Source organism: Apis laboriosa, unplaced genomic scaffold (genome assembly GCF_014066325.1).
Source record: "Apis laboriosa isolate Shangri-la unplaced genomic scaffold, ASM1406632v1 scaffold40_cov151, whole genome shotgun sequence".
Classification (NCBI taxonomy): Eukaryota; Metazoa; Arthropoda; class Insecta; order Hymenoptera; family Apidae; genus Apis; species Apis laboriosa.
Genome location: NW_025223180.1, coordinates 6,082,828 through 6,095,029, shown reverse-complemented (window position 1 = coordinate 6,095,029; position 12,202 = coordinate 6,082,828). Strand labels below are relative to the sequence as shown.

The 12,202-nt window shown below is 38.2% G+C and overlaps 1 protein-coding gene across 7 annotated transcripts in view; it reads right to left on the bottom strand.

Moving 5' to 3' along the window:
- LOC122715901 (proto-oncogene tyrosine-protein kinase ROS) overlaps positions 1-12,202 on the bottom strand; it is a 28,058-nt gene that overhangs the window by 11,857 nt on the left and 3,999 nt on the right. For 4 of the 7 annotated variants that reach the window (XM_043938477.1, XM_043938476.1, XM_043938478.1 and 1 more), the window contains exons 4-6: positions 5,190-5,249; positions 402-461; positions 64-154 (exon numbers count right to left, since the gene is read on the bottom strand). In XM_043938477.1, the coding sequence (XP_043794412.1) occupies positions 64-154; positions 402-461; positions 5,190-5,249 (211 nt within the window). Of the gene's footprint in view, positions 1-63; positions 155-401; positions 462-5,189; positions 5,250-11,407; positions 12,176-12,202 lie in introns of those variants that run through there. The other 3 variants (XM_043938472.1, XM_043938473.1, XM_043938475.1) reach the window with 1 other exon arrangement.

Genomic DNA, 12,202 nt, shown 5'->3' with positions numbered 1-12,202 from the left:
AGTATCTTTATGCGAACAAATTTTAAAGATCGTTCATTATAGGTATAATAAAGTGTATATTACCTTTTAATTGTTGAAAGTAACGATTTAGGGCATCGTGACAACCCAGAACACAATACAATTCTTTGGGTGGTAGCAATTCTTGGGTTCCATTCTACAAAATAATGAAATTGACGTTAGGATTGATGTATTATTGCGTTCAGTGAAACGATAGTATAACAGAATAGATAATAGAATGATAGAAAATAATAGAATAATAAGAAAAAGAAAGTGACATTTAACATTAGAATTAGAAATAACTTGTTTTGTACTATACCATATTGTTTTATTGTTTGAATATATACTATAATTAATGCTTTGATATATACTAATATTACCATATTATTTTAATTTATACTAACGCAAACAGCTTGACAACTCGTATCGAGTGCTCGTTGCCATGCTCCACAGCCTTTTGTGCACTGGAACAAACGGAATAAATGCACATTAGACTGTACTACACAATATTTGTTACGCGCCAACTTTTCCTATTGTAAAAACACCGTATCACAAGTTGAACAAACTTATAAGCTTACGATTGAACAATATGTAAAAACATTGAATATATAATTCAATAAATTCATGATTAACAATTATATAGATTTATTTTAAACTGTTGAACATTCATTTTAACTTATATATATATATTCAGCTTATATATAAATGCAAGCGCAAACATTTATGCAAAGTAGAATTAGACAGCATTAGACCCCATTTCCACTTGATCGTTAATTCGATTCTCGATATATCGGATGATCGAATCGAGAAACGAAGAAATGATGGCACGCTGCATAATTTTGGCATTGAAGTATACTAAGTGGAACATCTGGTTGTCGTATTTTAAAAGATGGACGGTACGAGGCACGTGCCTCAAGTGACACCCACGTTCATAAGACAGCCGGTCGGTTCGTGCCGAGCATGGATTTGCGAACCGAAGTTTAACGCATTAACTTTCTGCGCGAGAGGATGTGGGCATTTGTCGGCGACAACAAGCCGGTCGAAGAAGATGGAAAAGAAGAGGACGAGGAAGAGAGCTTAAGAGCACGAAGAATCAAGAACACGAGAGCGCGCGTGCTTATTTGCTATGGAAATCGTGATCGTACGAAATTTTTTACGCTCAGGCGCCTGATACGTCCCTCGAGCTTAATCTTTTTTTCCGATAAACGAAGATCATCAATGTTATCACGTTATAGAAAATTACTTGTCATTATTTGATTTATTTATTAACCCGTTTAACACAACGATCTTATTTAATAATAAATCGAATCGCGTCGATCGTTTTGTCGTTGCATTTTCGACGAGGGTACGAGTTTGTGGATAGGATAAACAAAAATTCCATCCGGTTGCCGAATCGACTGACGAACTGGAAATATCTTGCAAGACTCGTTTCCTTGAGAACATCTTGAAAGGAAGCGTGCTTGACGAAATGTAAATACACAAGACCGATATGGCATGTTCAATGGTTTCAAGAACTTCAGGAAGAGCAAGTTTATAATAGTTTTGTCTAGACTTTCCAGTTCATTTTTAATCGTTGTTTTTATAATTTCTTCTTCTTCGACGAGATGAATCTGTATATTTTATTTCCAATATATATTTTTAATTTCTCTATAAAAGATAATTGACGTTTGATCGCGTTTTCGATCGAAAATCGAAATCCTTAGGTAGGCTCTTATTACCAATAACTGCATCGTGTATAACAGCTGCTGCACCTCGTAAAATCGTTATTTCAACATCGTATCTCGAGATACAAGAGAGCCATTTACCAATTGTCAGGCTGATCGACACTCTGCCGCATTGGAGAGGCGCCGCATATAAATGATACCCTCTCGACATTTTAGAATAATAAGCTCGCTATAGGAAGATTAATTCTACGGGGGATTAGCCATGCACCTGCACGTTAACCAACAGTTTTATCATCTCGAAATCAATTTTATAAATAAAATTGGATATTTGCTTTTTGTTCGAAAGTGATAGTATCTAGAAAGGAACAGAAATATGGAACGCTTGTAATAAAAATATTACGGAATATCACTTTGTTTTCTTTTATAAGAATTTTAACATTTTAACCTTAAATTCAATAATCTTAAAAAAAAAAAAGAAAAAGAAAAGAAAAAACGAAAAAAGGGAAACAACCGTTCGAAACATCGATTAAATCTCGTTTCGCGCGACTGGTCAATAATTGTTATGTATACATACATATATATGTGTATACGATTACGATGGTATTGGAGGGTATCACAGGTCAAATGGTCTGAAAAGTCTAGAACGAAAGGGACCTCCAGCATTAGATAAATAAGTTATTAATAAACATTTGGTGGCAATTCGATTCGATTGCTTCGAACGATTCAGCAATGATTGCAACAAATCGATCTATCAAAACGAACGGAACGAATCGCTTCTTTTTTAAACAATTATTTCAAGAGTAGAAGATACGATCGATCCATCTTAATCCAAAAGGAAGGAAAATGAGATATATATATATATACACTATATAAAAAAAGAAAGAAAAAAATTAAAAATGCCTTTAAAAGAAGAAGAAGAAGAAGAAGAAGTGTCGAACAAGCATTTATCTCGGCAATGCACGATAGTTGTGAACGTCCACCCTAACGACCTAGACGACGATAATTTTTAACGTCTTAATTAATCATATTTCTCTTGACGTTTCATTGCTCCGTGCCCATATCAGCCCCACGATCCCCCTTTTTCAATTAGTTCGCACGAAACGTTCCTTCTTGACTATTTCTTTCCCCTTTTTGGTGGCCACTATTCGTATATCGTACACCGTATTTCGAATTCGGCTCACCTCGTTAAACGATCGTAATTTTTGTCCGTTTCGAGGTTGGGCCGTCGCGTGATGGGGGTTGACAAAACTATCAGACAGTGGAAAAACAGCTGAGGCGCATCGGTTCGACGCTGCGCCTGCTAATTTCTCACTTCCTCATTAAAACCTCAACACACATTACGCCCCGGCCTGGCCCTCGCTCCACTCAACTCCCCTAGATCGTAGATCTTCATTCCACCACGAACGAGGATCTATTCGTTCTCTCCTCGTTTCGCTTCAACCTCCCCGATTGCGCCCAAGAGCGACGCAAGATGTTAATCACGAGGAATCTTGAAGATTCACACGCACACAACGCTTCCGTATCTCGTCTAACGTTAATTTCCGTTAATTTAAAAAAAAAAAAAAAAAAATAGGGAGACGATCGTTTACGATAAATCGTACACGTTAAATTGTTTATTGGTATAATGATCGAGGAAAGATGTGGAGAAGAAGGAGGGAAAGTGGTGGTAGTCAATGTCAAGTGTGCGATTTGTCACGGAGATCCCGGGTGCTGGTGGTCTGCTACTTTACAAACACACTCGAATGGGTAAAATCGGGCTGTCAGATATGTTTTCGCCAAAGAAGATTGAGTAAGAAATCCTCACTTACTATCCTCTTGTTTACGCGCTCAGCCATATATAGAATATCTTATATTTTCTTACGATATTATATTTTCGTATTACATATTGCATTATCAAAAAACATATATGTACACACAACGTAACGTTTCGTACAAAAGAAATTACACGGATATCGGTTTGCCGTGCAATCGATCCGTGAAATTGCCGGAAGAAGCGTCAAAGCCAAGCCCGGTGCACACGAACTTGTCCAATCAAAATTATGTCCATAAAAATTCATCGTATCGTGCGCAAGTTTATAATTCTCTCGCATCCATTCTCTGTTTTAAAATTACGTAAAGGAGAAAAAGGGGAGCACGCGAGTAAATCGAGGTAAAGTTTAACGGCTAGTTGCGGGCAATTTTTGTTGGATTAACGGAGGAAGGCAATTAGGGTTGCGTTTAGCAAAAAGTAGAGCATCTTCCTTTTGAATCGTGTCGTGCCTAACCGTTATTCGCGCGCGTTACTGGAACGTACGAACCGTGAAACGAGGCGAGGGAGGGAATCGTTTCGAGCTCAATTCACATATCAACCTGTGGTATTCGAGGCTTTTCAACTCGCTAGCACGCAACCTCGTGCCATCAAGTTATTTAAAAAAAAAAAAAAAAGAGGAAAAAATGCACGCGATCGAGCACAATAAATATGACATCCTCGCGACGAGGAAGGGACAGAATACTTAATGGTCGCGTTCCTCTTCGCCCTTTTTTTCGATGGCACGCGATAATTAAACGTATCGTAGGCCCTTTTATCCTTTTCGGTACATTAATTGCGGTCCTCGTTTCCTAGCCTGGAGACACGCGTTGCTGGATATCCTTCCGGCCATAGGGCGGATCCTTTCTCGGTTTCTTATCCCCGGATCTTTTCCCTTTGTACTGAAACTTTGGGCTGAAATTTTTTGTTAACGATATTTCTCTCTCGATTTCACTCGACTCTCAGTTAATTCACCTTCCTTTTCAATAACATACAAGATGTTAGATTTTGTCTTGTCTCTAACTCCCTTAACCATAATCGGTAAGTCCGATATTTAAGTGAAATCACATTAAAGTGTGAAAAAAAACATTGTCGGATTCACGGTTCACCATGGATTTCCGCAACAGGGTGAAACGGGAGACAGACAGAAGCAGAGAAGCGGAAAGAGATGGGTAAACAGAGAGAGCGAATCCGGAGTCACACGGTAATTTGGCGACATCCGCCATAGGCCGCACTTGTACGCGATCCAATTTAAAGTTACGAAGCCGTACGAGCCCGGCCATTCTTTCATTCGTACGCGTAATACGTATATACGTTTATCCATTCATTGCCTTTGGCTACGTATATACGCTCTAAAAGAGAGAAGAGAGAGAGGGAGAGAGAGAGAGAGAGGCGAAGGACCTGACTTTGTTTTTATTTGTCATTTACCGTCTCTCTACCGAACAAGCACCCCCGGGGACGGCAGCGGAAGTACTTTCATTGTGCCAGGGGACCGGCGTCCCTTTATTTTCGTCTCGACGTTCGCCTATGTTAATAAACGTTCGACAATGTTCCCCGACGAACTTTAAATTCGCGCCGCAACCGATGCGAAAATTATCCTCATTATCACTGAACTTAAGGCTCCAGTCTTCGCCCAATCGAAGAAGATATTCCGAAACTTCTGTTAACTCGTCAGCGTACAACATAGCGTTCAATATAGATCTATCTAAGCATCACCGATGAGCGAGTTTTAAATCACTTACTTGGTCGATTTTGCATCGTACACCGCATCCTACCTCCGAGCTTGAATCGTCCGTTCGATTCTGGAAAAAGAAAAAAAAACATAAATTTAATTATCGTCCCTTTGTATCTAATAATATTTTTCCAAAAAAAAAAAAAACATGCAAAGTATATATTTCACGGTTATGTGACAGATGTGCAAACGTTAGTTCACCACGCGATTTATATTCATAAACAGGTGATATCAATGATATTTTTGAATAAATACGATCGTTAGGGTTAATTAAATATGCGTTGGGGACTAGTTGACTCCGAAAATTCCCATAGCGGTACGCACGGCTTCACATCACCTTGTTATCGGCTACTGAAATTATTCGCCACCCTCGATCTAATCGATTCCATGAATGCATTCTTTCTTCTCTTTCTAACTTTCATTTCCATTAAATGCCGGACGCGCACCTGTGTACCGGAAGCGTGTAACGTACAGGTGCAAACGATGTAACGACTACCTTTTTTTTTTTTTTTTTTTTTTTGGCAAACGGTACCAGAATCCTGCGACTTGGCACAATCATTCGGCGATTCATTCGCGACGGGCTAGGTATACCGGGGGTGTCAATTGAACCGGATGAAACAATTTACTATCTTTTAAAGCTGGCAAGCGATTCAATTTATTTTCTACGGCCCCTACGTGTAACGCGGCCAAGCCGTTGCCATCGTTCGAATCGCAATTTTTTTTTCCCCTGTCATAAATTAAAAATACCATTTTTCTTCACAAATATCTGAATATATATTCTGAATATACGTTCGTGCGGCATTGTTTGGAACAATGTGCCATAAATTGTACGCGAACAATTAAATTTTAATCAAGTTTCGCTGTTTTGTGTTAAAATGTAAAAAAAAAAAAAAAAAAAAATACGACGTATAACAATACTCTTGTTCTGTATTTTCCCATCAAGACAACGAAAAGTGCACGACGAGTGAAAGAACCGCCCGATAACAAAAGCCAGAGTGATGGTGCAGTGTTTTCGCGACTATCGCCTCTCAGCGTGGATGTATCAATTTTACGATGAATTTTTTTCTTTTCTTTCCATTGTCGAGGAATCTCGTTGCGCGTTCCTTGCCTCTTCGGCCGGCACGATGCTCGTTTAACTTTGCACCCGATTAATCAAACCGCCTAGACTATTACATGAAACCAAGTACCCCTGCGACACTACCACACTTCTTGCTAGAATATTCTTCGCCAATAATTGAAATTCCGTGTTTATCATAAACTGTTGTCGTGAATTGTTGCACGTTTATTTCCAAGATCGGTCGTTCTCTTCTTCCAAAGCATTTTATTATAATAATCCCTTCGAATTATCGTGGCAGTGAATTTCGAAAAGTCACTGCGTTTTATTACGACTCTAGCTTCTCTGCTTGCTTCCTGTTCTCACTAAAAGATAGACCATTCTCAAGACGGAAATCAGCCGGTAAAGAGCCGGTTTTATCTGATCTAAGGTAATGGCTTAATGCGTACCTGCTCGTCCTTCCGCACGTCCTTCCGTCATATTCAACGTCTTCGTCACGCTCGAAAGCATTCGCCAACTGTTGCACCTCGCCCCCAAATGCTTCCAATGTTGATGACCGAGTCTAATGACCGACTACCGCGTTCTCCCTCCAATTTGACACACGCAAGACGGATTTTTATCAGTATCTCCTCTCAAGGTCTACATAGAACGCGATGATTTCAACGAAAATTAACTTATTTACCTTACATTAAGCGACATATTGAACCGAATTACGTAAAAGTATAATCGTATATACTCAAATGCCGCTTGATCATCGGCATTTTGCCTTCATAAAGATAAATTCATGAATCAACGATGGTAATTCGTTCACAGAAATTGAAATATTCATCGAAATTTAACTCAAACATTTGAAAGTGGTGTATAACTGGAAGGGCCTTTGACACGTTCAAAGCGTCCCAGGGTGCTTCGAGTTGAAGGCAAAGGGTATCAAGTTTTTTTCGTGCGGTCACGAACAAGCCACGATCGCACGGTGTTGAATGTATACCGGACGGTGTCCACTCGGATGGAACATCTACCTTTGAAGTCTGAGGTTTGTCTTTGGCAAACACCTTAACTGTGTGTCCCTCTCGCTCCATCTTCTTCTCTCTTTCTCTCTTCCCTTTCAACGACCGTTTGGAAAAGCAATGCAGTCGACGTTCCAACGTTTGACCGGCCGCAAACATGGCATTCGTCTACGAACCGCGTCAATTATTCTCGCGTTACGCCATGAATTAAAAAGATACGCATCACCTCGTGTGGTTCACTTTGCACTCGTTAACACGGAGAACAGGAAGCATTTTTCATCGCTATGTTTACAGTGAAAAATCATTTCCACGTCTTATTCTTCGCCACGATAGTTGTATAACAGATTCTTAGACGCTTGATACGATGAATCAAAGTTGGTCGAAATTCTGAAAAGGATGAAAATGAAATGAAAAACAATTTGACTTGCTTCAAAGTTCGGGCGCAACGATCATTTTATCGGGCCTAGGCATTTGGACACGCGGTCACCATTTAATTTCCTTAATTACCTTCAAGATTATAAGATGAATTAAAAACAGTCGCCATCAGCTGCCATTCGTTACGATCTTCGGACTGGTGTACTGGTCTAGATATACGCGTACATGGAACGTGCATGCGTTTTAATTGATATGACGTCATGTGAAGGCGCCGAAACTCTACTTCCCAGGATTTGTTTGCGACTCAAGGCTGAACAATTTAACAGGATCGTCCCTCGAGACGAAACGAGCCGACAATATTTTCTAACATATCTTACATTTCTTTTAACATATCTTCAAGGATTTTTTCGCCAATTTACACAATCTTTGCGCATTGATCGTGAGAGAAAATCAACCGTATCCCTTTCAAAAATTCCCTGAAATTCGTGAAATCCTAATATGATGTGGGACCCCTATATTTATATATACGTCGCATTCAAGCTTAAGATACGCTTGCCGACGACCTTTCCCTCAATCCTGACTATAGATTTTTCCTTCTAGTTTCAATCGAGAATATCGAGAGATTTTACATATGTTTATCATATAAATATTTTCTATTATCAGTCCAAGCTATTTTGGATATTTCAAGTCAACGATAACACAATCATTCCTTCAAATAACAGACCATCATTCTCGAACGAATTATCGGGTTTTTCTTTTTCGATTCGTTCAATCATAGGAATCATCCATCATCCAATCTTCCGTCTATAAAATTTTTCACTTCACAGTAAGCTTATAAGTAGCTACGATAAATCTCAGTTAATCGAGCTTCGTTGTAGATAATTTTTAATTTTTACCAAGCAGAATCGTTGCACTACGAGCTATCGAGCTTCGCTTAGCATAAAATTATATTTATAATTTTCTACGTGTTAATTTTATATTGCTGATGTTTGATTTCATTCAGACGAAGAGGAAGAAATAACGAAATAATAACGATTCGCGTACATAACAAGGATCGATAGGACGATTTCGAATTTCACACGATTATCAATGGACTTCGAAGTGAACCCCTAGCAAATCACCAGGCACGCGTTGTAGGTGAGAGGATGTGGCCGGCAGGAAGTTCATTGTGTACGGCTACACATATAATATTGCACGATCCTGCGGATTCTACGTAGTTTCACGAAAGATAGGAATTCGCCAGATTGTCGCTACCCGATTCGAATCCTTATAGGTATGAATGCGTCGAATTACGCCATGGCTGCCTCGCTATGAAATCGCATGTAGGTTAACGCGTAGGCGTAACGAGATCCATTACAAGCGCCGTTTAAGTAATTATTTTCCAATTAAGGAAGAAAATTTAAAAAAAAAAAAAAAAGAACGAAATTGAGAAATTCCACACCACTATTGAGAGAACGATTAGGCGTGTGAAACAGTAATTGTGATAATTTATTTGGCATATTTTTGAGTCGCGCGTTATTAAGAGTAAGTGTGTATCAACAGTTATAGAAGTTTCCAGCAAATGTAAAAATGGTAACACCATAATCTCGAAAGAATTGATGTCACATCGAAGCTTATAGAAAACTAATCATCGTGGTTATGCAATAAGGTCATCCTAGGCATCATAAGTCGAGATAACGCGATTTCATTTCTTTATTCGTGTTTAGTAAATACTACGGGCGCCAATGGTACGCGACGCATCGTAAACATAAATATAAATCTAAGTGAATTTTATAAATCGCTTTGCATTTTTTCACCCCACGGTGAAATCCAATCCCGATCTCTACCTCTTATCTTGAACTTGAATGGTTACCCACGTTGCCCTTCGAACTTCGGCGCCGAGAAGATGTGAAAAAACGGGCGAAGATCGGGAAGAGAACGAAGGGAAGATAAGGGATCGAGAAGTTGATTTTTGAACCATGATTTCTTTTATCTGGCCCCGGATAATTGAAATGCAATGTTTCGAGAAATCTTTCCAAATTTAAAAAAGATATCGCGTACGACAACGTGTACGAATTGAAACAATATCTTTTTCTTGAGAGATGAAAATCTAAAGGAATTCCATTAAGCTTAAAAGAAACGTTCTCTCGAAACGAATGGTTCCTATGGTTCGTGTGAACAAACTCGACATAAGAATCTCGTAATCAGTGTCTAGCAATTGGCGTGAACGAAATTGCTAGCAATTATCAATTAAACTCTCCACGAAAGGATCGGTTTAATCATTTCTCCAGACCGCCTTTTGTTACGTTTATCTCTCCTGATGCATCCTTTCAATCGCCTTATTCGCTCTTTGTGCGAGCCTTAAGAAAGAGAGAGAAAAAAAAAGATAGAAAAAATACGATTCCAAATGAACCTTTCGAAAGATATCATACGATCGTCTCAAAGAAAAATGAATATGTTTTAATATGTAACGTTTAATATTTCGAGAGACGACGTGAATATTGATCGATATTTGGACGGAAATTAAATGAAAATAAAATAAAAAAGAACAAAAAAATAGAAACGGCTAATAAAATAGTTACAACTCGTCTTTCATCCTCGAGATCGTGCTTATGGACTGCGATGATGCGCCGTCGTGTAGTTAAGTTAATTAATGAATGGTACAGTCGGGATGGAGAGTGGACTTAAATTGATACGTCCTTCGTGTGGAGCCATTTTTGTGTTACGCTCGCCTCGCTTCGAGAACGCTTCTCGTGATTCCAATGAATCGACCGGTTTTCATATCGTTCTTCATATTTTTTCTTTTTTTTTTTTTTTTGCATTTTTATTTTTTTTCCGTGAAATAATATTATTCACTCGAAGTAACCGACCAAGTGTGTATCGCGAAATTCCGACAACAGAGAGAAAAAACGATGATACGAATGACAAATGAATAAGGAACAATAGAGAAAGTTTAAATTGAAATATAACAGACGAAAATAATCGGCATCTTGTGCGAAAAGGCTATCAGGAGACTGACGCGATGATTACGGATCGATTTTTGTTCTCGTTTCGTTTCACGGGCCAATATTATTAACTTGATGGCTATACTGACCTCTTCATCATCGAATCGAGACCGATAAAGAAATTTCCCCGCGATTGCGATTATTTATTGCTGTAAACAATCGTATTCACTCCAAATGCGCACTATGAAAATATAGAATGGAAAAAGAATGGAAATTTCACGGTTAATTTAACGATTGTGTCTTTTAAAATCTCAGCATGGTCTACATCCTTCGATCGGTCACGCGACAATCTTCGTGACTTTTATCTAATGGCAGTTTCATAATAAGACCATATATAATAATATTACGAATAATCACCGAGAATGCTGATAAATACTACGAAAATGCCTACGATAAAAAGCGAGAGAAAAGATAGCAACATCTTTTCGTATATTCATTTACTCGTATATATATATATATATATATGTATATAATAAATTAGGTTTTATCTATTATGGTAGATCTGGACACGTGCAAGATTCCATAACCTGTCACCTTATTACTAAAGTTGGAATTCATTATCGAGCTATATATTTTCTTTTTTCTTTTGCTTTCGAAACATTCTTTCTAAATGAGCAAACACAATATGTTGGAAGCACAATAAGTTACAGCGCGACAAAATAAATGGTAAAGAAATTGGTCAATGTGGAAGAGAGGAAAGAAAATAGAAAAGAAAATATAATTATTTTATATTCATTGAGAATTATATACTGTTTCTGTAGTCGTGAATAATTTTATATTATATTATAAATTATAAAATTCTGATTCTGACCTGATTCAAATCGAGATCCGGGCATTTCGAGGCGCATTCTTCTTGGAGATTGGCAGGAGCAGTCCGATCTTCGAAATCTTCTGGCAGAAGCGTCGAAACGCTTCCCGCCAACGCCAACACCAGAAATACACATAACCCTGTTGCTAACATAATATCCACAACCCCCTCGTAAAATAAACCCTCGATCACCCTCCACGAAATTTTTATAACAATTTCTTTAACTATCGATCGTCATTGTTCTCTCGATCCTGATGACCTCCACGACCTTACAAGAAGGTTCGAAACGAATATCAAACTTCTTTCCTCCGCATTCTTCCACATCGATCCTCGAGTTTGAGGAATTCGAGCACTTGAGCAATCGATGTTTTCTAAATGAAATTGCAATCACCGATAAAATCGCGCACTTTCCATGTCAATAGACAGAAAAGATAGATTGATTTCTTCTATCGAATACCTCATTCAAATTCACCCTTATTTTAATTGTACCTTCACTACAATCAAATATATAAATTCACGTTCAATTTTTATGTATAGAATTGTCACTAAAAAAATTCACCAGTGCAAATGTCAACAACAATAATCGGGATAATTTCCATCACTTTTTTCTTGCAATTATAAAATATCAGCCATAAAAAAAATAGGGATTCTCAATCAAGTCTCTCCTATATAAACGAATAAACGAAAAATAAATTTCACGATAAACAATTAGGATTGTTAAAATTGTTTCGAATCACCTGTGACGTTTCGAGTCACGAGGCCCTCACTGTAAGAGCCCAGCGTGGTGTTGTTAATGTC